This window comes from Anneissia japonica, unplaced genomic scaffold (genome assembly GCF_011630105.1).
Source record: "Anneissia japonica isolate Jap-2015-1 unplaced genomic scaffold, ASM1163010v1 scaffold263_len647688_cov178, whole genome shotgun sequence".
NCBI lineage: Eukaryota > Metazoa > Echinodermata > Crinoidea > Comatulida > Comatulidae > Anneissia > Anneissia japonica.
In genome coordinates this window covers 194514-216288 of record NW_022734777.1, presented here as the reverse complement: position 1 = coordinate 216288, position 21775 = coordinate 194514, and the positions used below count along the sequence as shown (strand labels likewise).

General features: G+C 33.4%; 1 protein-coding gene across 1 annotated transcript in view; it reads right to left on the bottom strand.

The window, feature by feature from the left end:
• The window catches only part of LOC117116478 (dedicator of cytokinesis protein 3-like), a 97313-nt gene that overhangs the window by 49543 nt on the left and 25995 nt on the right, over positions 1–21775 (bottom strand). Inside the window, exons 4-17 of the mRNA XM_033260536.1 lie at positions 18048–18103; positions 16463–16559; positions 15067–15300; positions 14832–14870; positions 10630–10769; positions 9265–9346; positions 7891–8026; positions 7315–7387; positions 6521–6621; positions 5519–5644; positions 4352–4485; positions 1523–1685; positions 498–613; positions 167–187 (exon numbers count right to left, since the gene is read on the bottom strand). Coding sequence (XP_033116427.1) covers positions 167–187; positions 498–613; positions 1523–1685; positions 4352–4485; positions 5519–5644; positions 6521–6621; positions 7315–7387; positions 7891–8026; positions 9265–9346; positions 10630–10769; positions 14832–14870; positions 15067–15300; positions 16463–16559; positions 18048–18103 — 1518 coding nt within the window. The remainder of the gene's footprint in view (positions 1–166; positions 188–497; positions 614–1522; positions 1686–4351; positions 4486–5518; positions 5645–6520; positions 6622–7314; positions 7388–7890; positions 8027–9264; positions 9347–10629; positions 10770–14831; positions 14871–15066; positions 15301–16462; positions 16560–18047; positions 18104–21775) is intronic.

The window sequence follows — 21775 nt, the reverse complement described above, 5'->3', positions numbered from 1 at the left end:
ATGAAGGCATGATAATATAATGTTTTAAATATTGTTAAGCAAGTAAAGTTATACTCAAAAAGAGAATGAGAATTGTTATTGCAGACGGAGATTTAATATGGATAATTTTTTACTTCCAACACCACTTATTATATCTGTTTGCTTGAAAATTTAGTTACAAACTCACATTTCTTAGCCTGGCTGGGAGCTAAAATAATGAAATATTAAAATGTATATGTGTTAGTACATTATCACAATTACTAAGATGTTTTAAAAAAAACTATACATCCAAAATTAAGCTACTTTTTGTAGTTCCAGTAAAGTTGTAGGTTTTTAGTTGTATATTTATAGGTAAGAAATAGTGTCTGTGGTAAAATCTAGAAAAATCCTCAAAAATGAAATTCAAAACATTAAATTGAATTGACCAATCACCATCCTTGCCAAGTTAATTTACGCAAGATAAGAAAAGATTATAAGAATAAGGAAAAAAACCAAAAAAAAGTAAATGTTATTGTTACCGTGTAAACGTAGAGCTCGTGTGGTCCATCTTGCAATGTCGTCCCATCTCCTTTCATCAATTTTACAAACGACATTCCAAAGAGTTTCCTCATATTATTGGTGGTTCCCTTAGTTCCTAAACAAAATCAGCATTAATACATTATGTAGTCATGTAGTTTGTTAGGGGAGAAATGGGGAAGAATAAATACTTATACTGTAACATTATTATTACCATTTACAATATTACTAACTTTGAGACTCAAATTGTATAATCATAAGAATTATTAATAAATGATAATAAATAATTATTAATTAATAATAAATAATTAATCTCTTGGCTGTAAACGTCAATTTCATGTTAGAAACGTCATTTCTTCTAGTGATTACGATTGGAGTTGGTGAACTCTGCAGGGTAGGTTCGTTTAGTTCCGAAGCAGAAATAGCCCACATGAGACTATCGAAATATCAGCAGCAATTCCCACAACCCAGAACATATAAGTATTTCCCTGCTTGGAATTTTCTGCAGATATTATTCTCCTGAAGACGATTGAAGAAACTCAATCGAAACATCGAGATATTCTCAACCAACAACAGTTCTTTTCAGAACTATCTACGTGGTGTATCGCAAGCATTAAATATATTATTACTTTGCCATGCAAACCTTCAAGCAATAAAAATAACAATAATAATAATTATAATAATAATAAAATAATTATAATAGTAAAATAATAATAATAATAAAATAATAATAATAGTGTACATTTATATAGTGACAGTATCCAGCAAACAAAATTCTCATGGTTCATTCAGTGAATTTCTTGACCTCTAAGGGTCCCTTTGTGTCTGTTGTTGTCCACCACGGGGCTGTCTGTCCCAGTACACCGGCGTATCCCCTTACTCATGTCCAATGATGTAATGGGTTCTTTATAGTGCACATGAAACTGGGCCTACGGTTTATAGTCCTTATCCGAGAAGACTTGTTCCACCACCAGAATCATAGACAAGACAATATTAATTACTATATTTTGAAAAGATATCTATCTACCTGAGCAGTGTTTAAATTCAAAGCGAATATGCGTGTCATTGAATTTGTCAATTGGAATCATAAGTTTTATTATTTCATTCCACCGGGGCTGGTTGTTATGGTAATAGACAACAGATCTGTATTCTTCAACCGGTTTAACACCATCACCAAGACAAATACACGGCTGGAAAAAAAAAATGTTGAATATACATGAAAAAAGCCAATAATACATAAAAAAAAATATACAAAATTTAAAAATTTATCTTTGAGAAATTTGATGAAGAGGTAAAAAATCCAAAACCTAATTTTGAATTTCTTATTGGCTCATCCAAAAGCATCTACTTGGAGAATAAAAAAAAGATATTTATTGACAAGTTAAAAAAATGTGTGTTGCCTTTGTAGAAAATCATAACCAGCTTTTTCAAACTTTTAATTTAGTCGGAAATTTTCATTTTTTTTTCAGGGCAACAGGTAACACAGCAAAAAAAGTTTTGCGATTCATATAAAAGCTGAAAAACCTTACGAGCAAAATAAGAGAATATAAGGAAACAAATTGTAAGAATGTAAATTAAATCTCTTGTTAGATGGTGGGTTTGCGAAATAAGATATAATTAAATCAAAGTTCAGCAATATAGCTTGCATGCAACAACTTTACAAAGTATATAATTTATATGAATCACAAAGCAAATACAGTATATATTATACAAAAAAGCATTTTTTCAAATATATGAACAGGGGTATGTTGCGGAAGAACAAATATCTGCTGTATCTGGGGCGGATGCAGGATTTGGCGATAGGGGTGCATAAGAGTCCACAGCACCTCAGCCCCACCATTTCAGATTTTGAGAATGTGGACCTCTACCAGTTGCAATTTTACCGGTAATTCATATCAAAAATTTATATTACAATATAATACAACAATTATATGTATATATGTTATGTAATCTACAGTTAAGTAGATTGCATGGGTTTTTTTTTTCTATTGCATCCAGTACACATACAAACCAATATCAATTTTTAGTGTGTACAGAGATTCTAAAAAGAGGTAAAATTGCTGAGTTTTACAAACCACAATTCCAAAACCCAATTCAGGCTTTATGCTTAATAGTATAAAAGAAATTTTCAATTTGGAAAGTTACAACAGCACTGTTACTCTCTCTGGATCCATCCCAGCATTCAAAAATATCATATAGGCCAATAACACAGTTAAATACAGTACATAGGTATTCTGAACAAAACATATATTTTCAAAGACATATAATAACTGTTTCAAATAACATAAATTTTATATAGATATTTGAATAATTAATAAAATTATTAAATCAAAAATTAAAAAAGAAAGTAATATCATTAATAACTAAAACACATATATTTAAACAGACATGCATGAGTTAGTAAAACAATAAGAAATTTATGTAAACAAAACACAGCACATGGTAAACATAAAAACAAACCATTAACAAAACAAACACAGCACCTATGTTAGGCAAAACTACTATACAACATGTTTATTACACAAATCTGCATGCAGCCAAAATGCTCCTTTTAATAGAAATACATATAAAATAATATTTCTCAGCAATACTCAGTTTAAGCATACTGTACAGAGTCTTAGGAAGCACTATGCATGGGCTCTCAACTGGCGGCCCACAGGCCATATCTAGCCAACAAATGCTGGATACCCTAAGCCAAAAATAACATAATATAAATAATAATAATAAAATTAAGCCACTATGTATTTCTTTTTTTTTTTCATCTTGAGAAATCAGGCCTGATGTTATTATCAATATTGATTAGAGGCAGCCACAACGTATATAATTAATTTATTAGGCATGAAATACTCGGAGCTAGGTCTGAAACATAGCGTGGAGCCACTTCATAACCCGTCATCAGTGCAAGCTGGGGTAACTACTGTACTGTATGCATGGTCAGCCGAGAATGATCAGCGTACGGTTCAAACCCTCGACAATGAGGATCAGAAATTGAATGGAGATCGCTGCGCCAAGCAGCATTCCCTTATTGCGGCCTCTGTTATAATATAGTTGACAAAATCTGTGCTATTGTTTTGCTAGATATTAGCCATAAAATAATAGCCTACTTATGATTATTAAATAGTGTTTTTAGGCCTGGAAAAAATACTTCATCAATGGATATCCATGCTGTGCACAAAGAGCATACTGTATATAACTTGTATTTGCTTAGCTCAGCTGAACCGTGAAGTCTTTCGGGTTCAATTCCATCCGCTACTCAACTTGTGTTTCGGCTGAAGAGCCGAAACGCAATTCACAACAGCGCACCATCTTTCAGATGAGACGTTTAAGCTGTTGGTCCTGTGTGGGATATGGCCCACGTGCAGAAAAAGATTTGGGAGGTTGTTTCTGTACTGCCAATTCACCACCAGAATGGGTTATTCTTGGTGTGATTCAAACCAAGAATACTCTCCTTAATGTTGAGATTGAAGTGCGCCCTCACTTATCATTATAAAAATGTTGGATATTTGAATACACACTTTACCAAGTTCTAGCTATACATACACAAGAAATAAAACAGAACAAAAAAATGCAGAAAATACGAAGCAAAGCATGTTGTCAACAGAAAAAATTAGCACGATTAGTAAGTAGGAAACCTTGTGAGGACGTTCAAAATAACAGTAAAAAATGCAACAAACCACGACTCGATTGTCAGTCAGAACATGCACGATTATTTCAACTTTGTTGTGATCCCTCTCAAATTCCGCGCTACTTAGATGAATATACACATCGTTACGCACATCACCTGTGAAAACGCAACATGTAAAATAATGAGACGTTGATAAAATAAACGACTGATTCCAGCCGGTTAGACACGTACCATTTTGCGCGGGTTTCGTTGGTCTCGATGGTCGATCACGCATATCGTGACCTCCACGTTTTTGCCAGCAGTCTTTCCACCTCGGTCAAACAGTGCTCGGTCAAGCATAATATATAGATCGTTACGTAAGTCGCCTAAGGTGATAAAAAAATTTCTAAGCAACAAATCACAACTGTATTTAAGTTTCTTTCTGTTAGGGCTCCCTAGGCAACAACAACTCTTTAAAATTGTTAACATCTTAACAATGTAAGTAAAGTAAATATATAAATTTTAATATTAAATTTTAAAATAACATACTGTACATACTACAAATGTAATGTTTGTGATAGCAGTAACTAAAGCAGTGAACGTAACACTATTAGTGATTTTAACAATAACAGTGAATAGACTCCTAAGTGTACTGCAGTGTACGTGTCGATGCAGATGCAATTTAAAAATTGCTACTTATTCACTGAATAGCAAATAATTAAAAAGACAAAGAAAAGCAATACCTTAACAGAACTCTGTACACCAACCCCTTACCATAGTCTTTAGTAGGCCAAGCTCTTCACCCTAGCTTTGTTGGGTTCTTTTTGGAGTTTTCATTATTCAAATAATATCACTAAAAGTTTTTTGTCTGTCAGACTTTCTTTGAACTCAATCATTATCACTAATCATGTCCTCCCACTGTAACTCTAATATTCATTCATTGTTTATTAGATAGACAAAAAAAAATCACCCTTGAAATGTCCTTGCTTGCCCTTCTAGCAGTGACATAATTATACCATGACATTTTATTTTTGTCCCTCAAATAAATAATAAATAAATAACAGTAACAACAATTGGCCAAACTATGTTTGATAATGCATACTTGTTATAGACGTGAATAGATAGTGGGTCTCCAATGTTTGTTTTATTCTGCCAAAGTACTAATTTATCCAAGTGTGACCAAACATTTCCTAATGAGTTGCGACAGACCACAATCTGAATGTGTCAGACTATGCGAGGCTTTTAAGTTAAAATTACCTGAAATATGTTGTTTTTCGTAAAATAAAAAAAATTAAAAATAAAAAACAAAAAAAACAAAACAAAAAAAGCAGCAAGATAGTCATATGAGGAACACTTTCAACAGATCTAAAAAAAAAATAAAAATAACTGAAAATAATTAGAGCAACAGTTTGCCCGTACCTGGCATAATGACATCGGCAAAACCTAACTTCCTTGTGATCGATACGTTCTGTCTGAACAGTAGAGGTTTCTCGATTTTCAACTGCTCTAGCTCCCCATGAAGCATGCGCATCTCAGCTATGATGCCTAAGAAGAGGAAGCAAGAGAATAGAAAGTGAAAATACAATTTACTTACTAACAGGGATGTCGTTTATGGTGGGCAGGGCCACCTAGCCTTGAAGTTTTCCAACCAGGCTAAAGCTAATATCATGGCCCTCCACCCACCCTAACCCACTTTTCTATCCTTAAAATCCACTCTTATTATTTAAAATTTACCAAAGTTATCACCCACCTGCCCTTAAAATGTCTATCACCAACCCTTAGTTTTCTACAGCTACAACCCTATACTAATAGTAGTAACAGGAATACAATATGGTAGAGCAGTTCTCCAGCGAACGCTGTTGAATTTTAGAGGCTGTCTTCTTACTCTTGTAGATTTGATTTTGTAGCAAACTGTTGCTACAAATCTTGACAAACATTCATGTTCATTTGGGCTATATTATATCATATTATTCTATTCTATAGCAGCACTTATTTTGCTGGAAGGTTTCATTTTGTATATAATATACTGTACAGATGGTGGTGAGACTACAATATCCCAACTACCACTGTTGGGGCTGAGGTATGAATTTTGGAGCAAGGCACCTCTAGTAGGCTGAAATGGCACTCTTGAACTAAAATTTCAATGCTTTCTTCTTCCATATTAATTTTTTGTTTTTTCAAGTTTAAAAGGTGTGGTCTGACTACCTCTAGCCTCACCCTTTACTATAATCTGTTTGTATTTGTTATTAAATGGGAGTAGATCCCTGGTTTATAATTTAATAGTTCAGTAGCTAGTAGTAGCAGCAGCAGTTTTGTGGTGGCGGCAGTAGTAATGTTGCTAGTAGTTGCAGCAGGAGCTGCAATAGTAGCACAGTGGTTGTAGTATGCATTTCTTACATCATCACAGCCTGCATTGCCTACCTAGATTTGTTGTACTGGTACTGAGATTTTTTGCCTTGCCAGGTGTCGGACTAATAAGATTCTCGTGAAGATTACAGAAATCACTGTCAGTGTTAACAAGCCTGTGGAAAGAAGACCGTCAAGTATTAATCAAGTATAGAGGGCAGCAAATCAAACAAATCAAAGGTGATGGTAAAACTAAGAATGGAATACTTATTTTAGAAGATTATACATGTCATGTTGCATATTTAGAGAAAGAATGAAAAAGTAAAGAAAGAAAATATAGGAAAAATGGAAAAAAAGATATAGGAAATAAGAATGAAAGAAAAGAAATTAAAAAAAAGAAAAGATACAGAAAAGGAAAGAATGGTTATGGAAAAGGAAAAGAAAGGTATTAATGGTAATAAGTACAAGAAAGGAAATAAAGGGAAGTACAGGAAAAGACAGGAGATAGAAATGAAAAAAGAAAGAAAAATGGGAAGAAAAGAAAATAATATGGAAAAAGAGAAAGAAGGTAAAAAGGACAAAAAAAGAAATATTTTATTAAAATAAATTAAAATAGATAAAAGAAACAAAATCAGGATAATAGTATTTTATAGTGGCTATTTATTTATATATTATGTAATCGTTGAATAATCCATCCCCTATATACATGTTGCACTGCGGCTGTAAAATTGCATAGGTATCTTTACATTATGAGATAAATTAACAATTACTATTATCATTATTATATTACATTTATTAAGCAACTTATCAGACATAGAATTTACGAACAGAAAAAGGAGTTAACATAAACCTTTAACTAATATTCTTACGTTATTTTGATGACTTTTTCTTTGTCGTTGGAGCTTGAATACGGTGCTGTAAGAAGGTCACTCAAGCTCAGCACTGCAAAAAATTACATAAGGAAAAATAAGTTAGTATCTAGGCCCAGTGGTGGCTACAGGAATTTGCCAACAAGGGGTCCAACATGTCCAAACCATGGTGCCGACTAGAGCCTGGTCTGGATCCTAGAATAAAAATCCTTGGTAGGGTTCATAGGAAGAGTTTTACGGCTTATTATGGTCCAAACTGTGCTTTTTAAATTTTTGATTCAAGGACCTCTTTGTGGCGTATTATAACAGGGGTGTCTAGGCCTTTCTGACAGGAGGGCAAAATGCCCTCTGCCCTTGCTGGCACCACTATTGTCTAGGCCTGTGAAAAAAATTCACTTTTGTTTACAAGTCAATGTCACATTTATAGTATCCTAACATTCCGGGAAGTGGGTCGCAGCAAGTTACCTTAAAGGTGCTAGCTGTGACCCACTTCTTGGGCTAGAAAATAGAGCAATATATATGCACAAACCAGAAGTGATGTATTAAACAAAATAATAGACAATTAATTTGAATTACCTCCTACTCCATAAGGCCTTCTGTAATCTCTCGGTCCTCTTCCTAAAGTCGTGGAGCTACTGATGGTCATTCTACCGATCCGTACAATATGACAAACTAAGTATAAATCCCTCATCAAGTCTTGATTACCTAAATCCTGTTAAAATCAACATAGGAAATCAGAGGGAGTCACACACCAATAATCAAGCTAGTATACCTTTGCTTCATTTGTAAATCAGACAAAAATATTACATTAAAAAATATGATGATGATAATGATGGGCTATCCCAATTTATACAACACCTCTATATATTCTATTAATTTGATTGGTTAAAAACAAGTATATATATATTCCATGGTTATTTGAGTACTAGTCAAAGATCATAGAATAGTACTTTTTCAATTCTCAAATGCAATGTGACACGAGAGAAAAATTAGCCTAGCATAGTTAAAACCTGTGCGTCAACAAGGAGTTGTTATTCAGTAGCCCTTGTCCTGCCGACAAAATGGCAGGTCCATTTGGTACTGGGTCGTTTGTACTTTTGAGCGAAAAAGGCTTTGAGGAATTACTGAATGAAAGTAATGCTGAAAAACAAAAAGGCAATAAAATATGCAGTAACTCACAAAAACCCTGCAAGTAAAGAAGATAAAATGAAGATTTTGCTATCGTTAGATACAGCTGGGCCTAGGATAGGCAGGCCGACACCCGAGGGCATCCTGGACAAGATATTTACTGATACAATGGAGAGAGATACAGAGGTGTTGTATAAAACAAATAATGAATGTTTCTCATTCGTACAATTGGGTAAAATATTTCATTTGGTAATGTTCTATTTAACTCGGTTACTCCTCGTTGAATAGAACATACAATCTTTCACCTCATGAAATATTCTACCCCATTGCACTCATAAACTTTCATTATTTATATAATATTGAGTGTTTAGCAATACTAAAAGCATATTAAATACCTCTTAATATTATTTTTAATTCTTATCTATTTTTCCAGTTTTTACTGTTCAGTGATTGTCAAAACCCCTATTCAGAGATAATACAAGTGTCTCAAATTATAAAAAGTCACTTACCTTAAGATCTGGTTAAATGAGCTTTTTCTTAACACTATCATTTTTATTGTGCAGCATATAGTGACACCCATTGGCACTGACTTCCAGAAGATAATTAAGTAGTAAAAACATGCAAATACGGTATTTTGAATTTGCGGGAGATGGACTATTTCCCGAAGATTCTTGCTTGCTTGAGGGAGTGCAGAGGCAGTTCCGACTTCTGAGACTACACAACTTGCAGAGACTTGGGACACCCGATAATATATCCATACACAATATACATACATACATACAGACTGTGCACAATATAAAAATATTTATATAAAGCACTTACACAAAAAATAGTTGACTGGTTGCCAATTAATTCTACATCATTTGGAACACCATGTTTATTAATCTTGGCCAAATATCGTTCACTGGAAAATATAATAAAATATTATTTAATATAAATAGAATCATAAAACACTAGGCCAAACCCACTTCACATTGTTTGTTACAGTGGAAAAAAAATATTCAAGAAGCATAAACAAAACAATTTCAAATATTACACTTTTATTAGATTTGCGCTTTCAATCAAAATGTTTTGAGCTCCAGGAGGCCTGCTGCAGCTGGAGTGTTGTTAACAACCAGTGGTGCTGAGCAGGCCTGGTAGTCAGGGAGAATCCTTTGTAAATTTAAAGATTATCTGATTACCTAAATTGTCAGAGCTTCCAGGATTTGACCCCTGACACCTTCCAGGAGGTTTTGGCTGTAACTAGTTCGGCATACTTATGCTATCAAGGACACTGCTTTCTAACAGTCAGGGACATCCTACCCCTAACTGGTTCAAGACATTGCATCCCGTACCCATCAGGAAAATTTCTCCTGGTACTGGTGATCAATGGATTGTCCTGCTAATCCCCATCATTTGATTATTGTTACTAATACCCTACAAAACCACCGTTAGTAGAGAAACATGGATGAGTATGTGATCGTTCCTTGTGTGAGTAACCCTTGTCCAAAATATTTTATTTATTCACCCACATAAACACATAAATACAAGTGTAGTAGAAATGATGAAAAGGAAACAGCAAAGAAACTCAAAGAGTTTTAACGGTATTAGACTGAAACTCCAGACGGTTCCACTAGGCAGTAAACAAGGAAACAATCTGATACTTTCCATGTATGAGTTAATCAATGGGACAAATATTTTCATGAGTTGAAAAACTGACTGTTCCATTCAACGAGGCAGAGCCAAGTTGAATCGAACATTCAATCTTTCAACTTATAAAAATATTCTTTCTATATGAATAAAAAAAATTCATTATTTGTTTTATAACACACCTGAAATAAATTCTTGTCATTTGATATTGTATGAAAAAAAATCTAAGTTTTATCTGAATGGAGATTCTTGTCATTTGATATTTTATGAAAAAAACCCACCCTTTTTCTAAATGGAACAGTCCAGTATATTTTTAACCATTCATAAGATTGTATTTGGTCGAAGTCATATCGTATCCTAGGAGCCGTGCAATGGAGCAAAACGGATGGAACGAAAATGCATGGATGGAAGTAAAAATGCACGGCGGAACTAAATTTCCACGAGTTACGAAATGAGGTCAATAACCAATGTCACATGATACAAAATTCACCAATCAAATGACAAGCATCTATCTAGGTGTGTTATTATATAAGCTATTTAATACGGAATGTACCTTACCTGAAGTATTTCTGTTGACTGGCATTATACAGGGTAAAGTAAACGTCAGCCTCTTCCCCAGCTAAACCGCATCCAAAGTTCTTCATATTGAAATGAATATGATGCGACAAAATCGTCTGGTTTGGCTCGAGTGGGTTACCCTGTGAAGAAAATGACATCCATTAATATTTTAACATCTATCAATAAAAAAATGTATAATTTCTGCAGTATAGTGATTTATCCACAAGTGTAATAGAGGCCATACTGAATGGCGTGCATTTCAATACTTGGAGTATGCATTATACTTCTTATCTGAGATCAGTTGACATTTTGGTTCCATATTGAATACATGTCTATAAACAAGATGGGTGCCACCTTGGATTTGTCTTGTAAGCATTGGCATAGCTTTTTAGCGCATTGTATTTAAAATTTTAAAACACAGAAATAAAAGTTATTACTAGAAATTTTTTTTAAATAAATAAAAATAAAAAATTCAATTAATTCAAAATAATAATTTAAAATATATATTTTCTATATGTAGTTTCAGCACTCTTGCATGGCATTACGAGCGCTTTTAAACAGCCGTGTTACAAGCTTGCTTGTTTCATAGCCAAGGTTCAATCTCAAATTTATATTTGAGCTACACTGATGAGCCCTTAAAGGATGAAACAACGTTGTATGCAGATTGATTTAACTTATTATAGCTCCTTAACATTTGCTTTGTTGAGCACTCTATTGAGATAGTACCATTGCTGTTTTGCATTTAGCTGGCCCACTATTATATGTAGTTTGAGCACTCTCGGCATGGTATTACGAGTGCTTTTAAACTGCTTTGTTACAAGCTTGCTTGTTTCATAGAAAGGTTCAATCTCAAATTTATCTCAGCTGCACTGATGAGTCCTTAAAGGACGAAACAACGTTGTATGCATATATATAAGTAGGCTAGAATGCAACGTTTAAAAGGTTTCCTCTGCTCTTTGCCTATTAGGCATACAAGGAGTGAGGTGGAGCCAGTTGGATATTAACTTCCATTTTGTTTAATTACTATGGCAACTTTAATGCCTCAATAATGGACTAAATGATAGATTACTTGGAAAATATGAAGATTTCAAATTCCCTTCACATCTTTATTACAAAAAAAATATTTATGTTCAATATTATTCTCAAATTAATAAAATTATGGATCTTTTCAAACTTAAGGGTATGTATGTATGCACTCACCGAACCCCCACCCTCACCCTAAACTGGATACAGCCCTGGTGTCAGTAATAAAATCAACATTATTAATATAAAACTATTAAAAAAAAATAAAATCATAAACTGCAGTTAATAATGTAATGGCCACTATAAGTTTCACAATTGATCGTTTCTTATACCATGGAACTATCCTAATACAGTATTAATGAAATCAAAATTGAAAGTTAGTCTAACAACAAAATGATATGTTTCAAGTAAGTGTCTTTACAAAGAAAAATAAAACTAAAACTTTTATTGCTACCAATGCTAAATGATACTTTTAAATTAAACTTTTGTAAATTAAAGGATAATACGGTATGTGATGATGGACTTTAAATGCACCCAAAACCTGTTTTTTTGCATGAAGCGAAAGTTTCAGTTCATGCGCATTCACATTACTATTTGAGTTTTTCACTCCAGCAAAATCAGTAATTCAAACTGTTTCTACTTTTTGTAAAACGAAAAAATGTGCAACCAATATGAGCTCACGAAGCGAACCAACGCTTTTGATTTCACGTGAATAAATTCTCTAAAAAATAAAAATGCTCTACAGAAACTCCAAACCCTATTTTTTAAATCTATGATAAATAGAACTAAAAAAAAAATTATATGTAAAATGGAATGTACTGTATCACAACTGATTTAAATAATTCCCTTATCTGTAAGGCAGGCTTTAACAAAAAATGCCCAAGCTTTTGATAACTGGAAGCAAAATAGTAAAATCAATGTATTAATATTTAACACCAAATATTCAAATGTTTTGGTTTAAAAAAAATGAAATGAAATAAAAACAAGTGATGTTAGATAAAACCCACAAAGGAACTACTGTACTAACTATATTTTTTGCTGTCATTACCAATATCATTACTTACTTTATCTAATTTTAAAGGTGTTTGTGGGCTCTATACAAAATAGAAACAGATAATTTATATATTATTCTGATTATAAAATATACACAAATGAATACAAGAATTATTCATAATCACAAGCAAATATTGTTGCTAAATATGCAATAAAAAACAGTACAACATCATATAACTTACCTGTGAGAAGACATATGCCTACCCCTAAAAGTAAAGTTCCCTGCTGAAGTATGTCTAGTAGTCTAGGCTAAACCTATCCAACTATTTACCAACCTTACCCACGTGAGCCCCTTCCGGGTAGTAACAGACAAAACCAGAACTACTGTAGGCCTGTAGGCTCACTATTATTCACATTGTCTTGTGCTTGGCTATAAACACACATAGAATTGGAGGGGGGAGTGGGAACTGAAGCCTGAGGACCTAGTACAGTGTTAATATATTAATGTATTATGTTTAGATATATAATGTTCATATTTAAATATTTGGATTAATTAACAACTTCATTTTTTTTAATGAGATGTCAGTTTCATTGTTACCTCCAGTAGACCTAAAATGTATAAAAATTTAAAAGGAAGTGAGAATATAAGAAAGGTTCTCATATATGTCATTCTTTTTATGAATGCCGGATATGCATTCTCCTGTCTGGATTTTTTTAAGGTTATTAAAAAAACCCTTAATTGCACAACTGGTACTGGCATGAACCTTTATAATGAGGTACGGATTGACATAAGAGATTTCAGAGTGAAAATGGTTGGTGGCAGGAAACAATAACAAGGAAATGAAACAGGATAGAAGCAACATGTCGCAGCATGTGATGTTATCAATGTTTACACGATAATGGCAGAATATACTGTAGTAAATTACTGTAACATTAGCACTAGTTCCAAAACTAGAGAAATTAGGCTAGGCCCTTAGGGACCCTTGATAGCAGCGATGATGTACCATCAGTACAACAGGAAACAATACCCTACCCTTTCTATTACATTACTTTCAGTAGTCCTGTGTTTCATTTTTATCTCTGCCAATGGAGGTTATATATTTGGCAAAGACAAGCGAAACCAGTCACTCATCGCAAAAATTTATTTTTAGTTATCAATAAAAGGTTAAACAGTAAAAGGAAAGCTACAAAATATTAAGAGAATCATTTAATAAAGTTAGAGGAGTTTAAACATACAGCTGTTTAAAGAACAGTATTTGAGAAATCAGCCGTCAAAATTTATGATTTCTGGCATTTCTCAGGCAGAAACCATCACCAAATCTTTAAAAATTGTTTTAGCATTGAAAATGGGAAAAAACAGCATATCATGACATAGGGATATAAAGTTATTTTAGGGTAATAAAAGTAAATTTCAAAAAATTTGACATTCCAGCATGTTTTGGCAATTATCTATAAAACAGACTCGTTTGGCGCGACTTTGCCACATTTTCACCTCTGTCTCTTCACAAAATGCAAAAAAAAAAATAATAATAAAGATCATCAAAAGATTTACATAATAATCAAAGAGACCATTCAATTTTCTCAGAAGGTGAAAGGACAAGGTTAAGGTCACATAAATTCAATGTCTTCCCTCCAGCTTAAAAGGAAATAATGGAATTGTCCCCCTGTATTAAGGCAGCACTCAAGAACATAATGTTCCTGAATACAATGGCCAATTCCATTATTTTGCAGTTTCAAACACGGTCTGCATATTATTGGTATTCAGGGCCAGGACGGTGATATACACTCGATAAGGTGACTGCTCCAGCAACAAATATAATGGTAGAAAGGTAGAATTGTAGCTTATAATTTTAGTTTAGCTCTAGTTTGATTATGTATATTAATGTATTTTCCATTTTCTTTTAATTGTCATGGAGGCACTTTTCATTTTAAAGAGCTGCCACTGAGGTACAATGGGTTAGTTTCCTGATAAATTATTATTATTATCTTAATCTTGAATTGTTAGTTCCTTAACACCCTAAGCAAAGCAAACAGCACTTATGCACTATACTATAGGAGGGTAACAACACACAACAGATTATTCTATATAATAGCATAATAATCAAATATACACATTTTGTATGTAGAAGGCTGTATTTCTACCCGAAATGATTTTCTTTTGGTATTTTTAAATGATTACTACTTACTGAAGACTTGTATTTTGTATCTTCTGTGCTTCGTAGATGCTGCCAGAGATGAAGGAAAAAAATAAGTTATTTTAAAATTATTGGTAATCAAGTCTCAAAATGGTTTACAGACAAAAATGTGGCCATAAACGGTGAAAAAGTTATTGAAGTAAATACGAATCTACAAATCGTAAACAAATTAAGACATTGATATAATGTGCTATATCAAAATTCCACTACGTTTACATTTACTTACAATTTTATAAAGTTGAATTATGTTACAGCAATCGCCGCTGACCATCTCGCCACCGATCCTGGGTACCAGGTCAAGTCCTAGCTGGCTATTACCTTCGTCGATTCGACCAGTGATTTCTTTCTTCAGTTCGCGAGTCTGTTCTTGCGTTAATAACCCAGATATGAGCTCTAACCGCAGCTCCATCAGTTTTACCATCAACAATTGCAGGATTGTAAAATTCTGGGTGTTGGCATTCTGGTGGGAAAAATTATAACAATTATAACTAGTATATTAGGAATATTCCTCATAGAATATCTCACCCTCAGAAAATGCACACCAAGAATAATCCCCATAGATCAAATACAATGGGTAACTAGATTTAAATTCGTCACTGATGAATTAGGTGATAAGCGAACCCGATTGATTTGCACAGCTCAAAATAGCCTCAAACATGCTTTGAATTAGCCAAAAAGTGATTTTCATGATTTTTAAAAATTAATGCATACGTATGCACACATCATGACGCACGCGCAGACGATAATGGCAAATGAAGTTAATCCTTGATATGAAGAAAACTTGTGTCTGTTAGTGTTGTAAACCAGTAATAATCAATCATAGAATTTCACAAAGATTTGAAGGATGAAAATAGGGGGGGGGGGGGGGGGGGAGGGGGAAGAACCTTTAATTTTGACCATGATGACATAATAAAAATGAAAAATAGAAACACATTTACGAAATAAAATTGTCTCAGCTATAACATACTGGATTTTTGGAGATGATCAAGCAAGGATGAGTGAGATACGCTCATATGCGTATAAATATTATGACGTCGGATAAAAATAAATATTTTAAATTCAGATGACAATTTCATGACTTCACAATGTCCGATCAGAAACCTAATAACATTACAAACGCTCTCATGATGATAATTATAATGACGCAGGCGGAGTAGAATAGCTTGGTGGTTAGATGGTCGACTTCGCTAGAACAAAATCACTCACGCATGACTGTCCTGCATGGCATCCTACGTTCTCTGCATACGTAGATTTGGCCAAATTGCATTCCAGAATCTACTCAACGAAGTGATATTAACGTTCTTGCATACGCAGACGCCATTACGTTCTATGTCCTACCATTGTTGTGCAATCCAAAGCGCCTTACTATCGGCGCTGGTTTGAAACGGCACGCTCACCTATGGTTTTGGTGGTAGAACAAGTCTTCTCGGATAAGGACTATAAACCGTAGGCCCAATGTACACAATGGCTCGTGTGAACTATAAAGAACCCAGTATAATATCATTCGAGACGTGTAGGGGAATACCCTGGTGTACTGGTACAGATAGACCGTGTGGTGGACGACAAGATTTGCTGGTACCGAGTATAAAATATTTCTAAAACAAAAAAAGAGCAAGACCTACCACATATGACTTTTTCAATATCACATCCCATTCTCGTAAAACTGAGGTAATTTCCCTTCCTATAGGGTCCTCAGCTGATAAAACTGTCTCGTATCTCCTGTTGAAGACATTCCAAAAATAAAAGTTTTAATTAAATATCATTAATACTCAGTCAACAAATCATTTTGTATATATATATATATATATATTTTTTTAATTCTTATTTATTTCTTTATTTACATAGTGCTCATATTTGCAGAAAGAGCTTATTTCCCTGGATTAACATGTTGCTGTGTAATCAGCACAGGAGCAGGCAGGTAGGGCCTTAACCAATTATACTCCTGGGTGGTGGAAAGCAATGCGGATAAAGTGCTTTGCACAAGGACACAAGCAAAATGCACAGAGAAAGGATTGAAAACCCGACCTCAAAATTTAGAAGATTATTTATGTATTTATTAAACCAAATCAAGAGCGGACACAAATCCGCCACTTACATGATGGTACACAAGACCAGAAACTTAAGACAATAAACAGAATACACAAAGAAAGAAAACACTTCACTAATCACAAGTAGGTAAGTCAAAATTAAAAATATCAATATTGGGATAGGCTTGAACTAAATTACTATAAGATATACTTAATTTAATAAACCCATTTATAAAACATAAACTCTATAAAAAGGAATGTTAAAAACATTGCTATTTCTTAAATTGCAAACAGGAACACAGAGGCCAAAACATTTTTAGGCTTGCCTTCTCCCAAACCAGCCTACATTCACTAAATATTAAACTGAGTAATTAGCGTAAGAATGTGGCAGTATTGTATACCTGTCTCTTATACACATCTTATATATTGAAAGCATATCATTGTTTAACTTATACTCGATAGTTTGCTTGTGGCTAAATTATACGAACTTTATACATATTTAAAAAAATTGTCTGTCAGGTATTTGTCAGATTCAACAGACTACAATTACTCGACTTTGACAGTGTATGCTTGTTTTAGAAATTCATTATCACACAAAATTGTGTATGTTTCACATGCTTTAAGTCTCACAATACTTCCTTAAATTTTCTTCAGAGGAAGGCAGTTTGAAGTTTAGCCGTTTTCATTTAGGTCTTAACCTTACGATCAAAAGTCAAATAAAATGCTCAATATTCTTGAGTGGCCATGCATAAAACATACTTCAGTGTACACTTTCAATGAAGTGGACTAATGTCTAATCAAACAAAAAAAGAAAAAAGAACAAATGTTTGATGAAACACTGCCTGTGAAGTCTGACACACAAAATCTGATACTCTAAGCCCAGCTTTAAGCCAATCATATGAAAGTAGGGGTGAGAACTTGATATTCAATTTTGCAGGAAGTAATTTTGCTAGTGGTCACAAGCTTTTAACAGATGTTTGATCAAACATTGCTAATGAAGTCTGACAGATGAAACCTGACACTTTATGCCAAGCTTTAGGCAAATCATGACAAGTAGGTGTAAGAACTTGATATTTAATGTTTCAGGAAGTAATCTAACTTTGGCCACAAGCCTTTAACAGATGTTTGATGGGAATTTTGATTTGACCAAGATTTTCTCAGCAACAGTTACAGAACTTACCCGTCATTCTCAACGACGCATTCTTTGATGTGTATAAAATTTGAAGGAAATATTCCCTGAAAGAAAAAAAATGTAAAATCTGTTATAGCTATCATATATATATTTTCTGTTTCTATTTAGGGATAACATGTTAATAATGTTATTCCAAGGGAAATACCAGATAATTTTATATCCTGGAAAGTGCTCTTAAAACTACTGCTTTGATTAAAGGTTTTCGAAGATGGTCCAAGGGGCAAGCCCCCAAAAATTTTGACAATTTAGGGTTTTCAAAGGCTTATTTAATCGATTTTAGAGTTTTCTTATAATGTACAAAATACACATAATTTTTTTTCTCCCCGTTGAATTGTGCTTTTTCTCCCCGACAGGGGGAGGGGGAAGAGGCCAGCTCTCCCCGACGGGGGGAGGGAGAAGAGGCCAGCTCTCCCAGATGGGGGGTGCCCTGTTTTTTGTACTGCACATTTATAGAGAGAGAAGCTGGCTGATTTGGCTAAACTGGTTGTAGCCACTGCATGTGCGCTTAACCAATGCTGCTCTTCTTGTATTTCAACTAGAGGGCTGAAATTCAAGTTTCAAAAGAGCACCGTCTTTTGGATGAGACGTTTGAGGTATTGGTCCCGTGTGCAAAATGGCTCACGTGCACGTTAAAAAACGCAGTATCTTCGGAAAAGAGTAGGTGATTGTCCTCCCCAGTCTTAGGACTTTCGTGAGTTTTATCATTAGTATGAATCAGACTGCAGAAATCCAATCCAATCCAATTTGTGATACATTGTGTTTTTTTTTTTTTATTATTACATATAACTTATCTCTGTCTGTTTAAGTTGAATTAATAAACACTTTAACACAAGTCATAAAACTAAGAAATAATAAAAATTAAAAAAGATCATTAAGATTTAAATAAAAGCAGTTTATAAATAATTGATAGCATATTGTAAATAACCCATTTAAAAATTGGAAAGAACTGTTTGACATTGGATTGGATTTATTCGATGTAAACACCATAACCCACAAAGTCTGCTCATACAGTAGAAATAACAGGGAATTGCATTATAATCTTGTTTTATTTGTAATTTTCATGAACAAATGAACAGTGTGTAAAACAGGTTTTAAGATCAATCCATGCTACACCTTGTATAAATAAATATGTTTGAAATATATTAAACTTTGTTCTATAAAATGCATCATACTGTACAGGTTAAGTGTTTCATGATAGGAATTAAGTAGTTTTCAAGCATGAGGAAAAAAATTCTTGTTTTAGAAGGATTTGAAACCAGAACTTTTAGGATGTAATAAGCAAAGATTAATCTGATCAGAGCATCAAACTTCATTTGACAACAAAAAAACATGTAACATGACTACTATGTGGCAAAGACAAGCCAAACCAGTCACTGATTGTCGCAAATCCTGTTTTGGAGATAACGGTCAAAACATGCTGCAATGTCAAAATTTTGGAAATCTATTTTATAGCACTAAACTACCCTTAATGTACCTATACATCATGCTACGCAGTCATTTTCCCCGTTTCCAATGGTATAACAACAATTTGGTGATGGGTTCTGCCTAAGAAATACCTGAAACTGTAAACTTTGAAGGCTAATTTCTCAAATATTGTTCTTTAAACAACTATATGTTTAAACTTGTGTAACTTCAAAACGAAATGTCGGATTTAAATGACTCTTTTAAGATTTTATAGCTTTTATTTTACTGTTTAACCCTGTATTAATAACTAAATAAATTGATTTTTGCGATGAGTGACTGGATTGTCTTGTCTTTGCCACATATGGTCATGATAACATCACATCATGGCTATATATAGGCACATCATGTCTTATATGGGCATAAAAATGTTTTTTTTGTTAAATTTTTTTGTAGGCGGGACAAAGCTCAATTACTAGAACGGATTCCCAATACATCTGTATACAGGGCTCGATTTAACTTTCTTTGGTGACGAGCCCACCGGGCTAGTTTACTGTATATTTCACTATAGGCCATTGGCTATTTTACTAGCCCAATCACTAGCTACATTTTACACAGTATGTTCTTGGCCAAGCATACCTGAAGCAATAGTTTATAAAAGATCTCTGGCTCACCGGGCTAGTAATAAGGAGGTTTCAGCACACGAACACATACGGTTAGGTTAGTGTGATGGATACGTCATGATTTTGACGTCATACGCCAGCTGCTATCCACTAACGTGTAGGGAAATTTTAGATTTATAGTAGGATCTTCGTTTAATTGTTCACATTTTACGAAGTGTAAAAAAAAAATGTATCTTTGAACACGTACGTGCCATTTTTGTGACATTTGAAGATAGCAAATTACGATAGAATGCGTCACATTTTGGGGTACCATAACGTCGGTGCTTTCACTTTTGGTTCATAAACAATAGGACCTATCACAAATCAACCAACACTTCTGGGCAACAAAGGAAGTATTTTTCGGCTACTATTTTCAAATTTCAATTTCCAAAACCTTACATATACTAATAAAACTTTGAGAAGCATGATGAAAGAAGAGAACAGAATATAGTAGGCCAAAGCTAAGGACCTGGGGCTAGGCTAAGCTTGAATTGCGCTGTGATTGCAAAAAACATAGAATGGCTACAAACCGTTACGGATAGTTAAACGTATGCGTACACATATTTGTTCGCATGTGAAACCTCTCTAATAAGGTAGTTTTACTAGCTCAGAGGAGTTCTTACTAGACATTGTACGACGGACTAGTACTACATCGAGCCCTCGTATCTTTATATAAATAATAGTCTAATTACTATTACTAGTAACATTCTGATCATTGTTATATAAATAGAATTAAAATGTTAGACATAATTAATGTATTTCTATACTTTATTGTTTGTACAGTAATAGAATTAAAATATTTGACTTAATTTTATTATTTTATTTGTAAATTGAATTAAAATGTTTAAACTAATTAATATTATTATTTTAGAATATTTGTAAATTGAAATAAAATGTTTGACCTTATTAATTTTATTATCTTTTGATTTTTTACAGGTTTTTGATATTTTTTGTATTTTAATATGTTCATTGTATTCTCATGTAATTCAACATTGATGAGACTGTCAGTTGAGATTAAACAAAATTGAATTGAATGAATGGAATTGATGTATTCTCAAAAGACAAAACATTATGCAACATTCAAAGAATCATTTGAAGTAGAACAGGAAAGCAAAACCTAGCATCAGGTACAGGATACAGTAACTGATAAGCAATGAAAATCAACTAACAGCAGCAAAACACTGAAGTATTCATAGAATAGGTATAAAATTATCAAAGCATTTCCTTGTTGCAAATAGGTTTCAAAAGCACATCCCATACAAATCACATAACCTTGGTAATTGTTCATCAGACATAGAAACTAGTTTTTTTTTTGTTTTTTTTTAGCATTTTAAGACGTCATCACGGAAGTAATACAGATACATGAACTATGCCCTTAAAATTATATTGCAACGTACCTATTTCTAGGAACATTATTTGATTACAATAGTTTTATTTTAAAATACTGTGGTTTTTTTTTAGCATATTTTGTATTGATTTTATTCAGGTATAAGAACGTAAAAAACAGTTAGCAGTACAAGACTGAAACAACTGAATTTACAATATGAAAGAAATGAATGACACACAAAAATTCAAATGTCTAAAAATACAGTACAATTTTGACTATTACTATATGAATAAATTGGAATCTTGAATGTATATACCAAGTGGTGG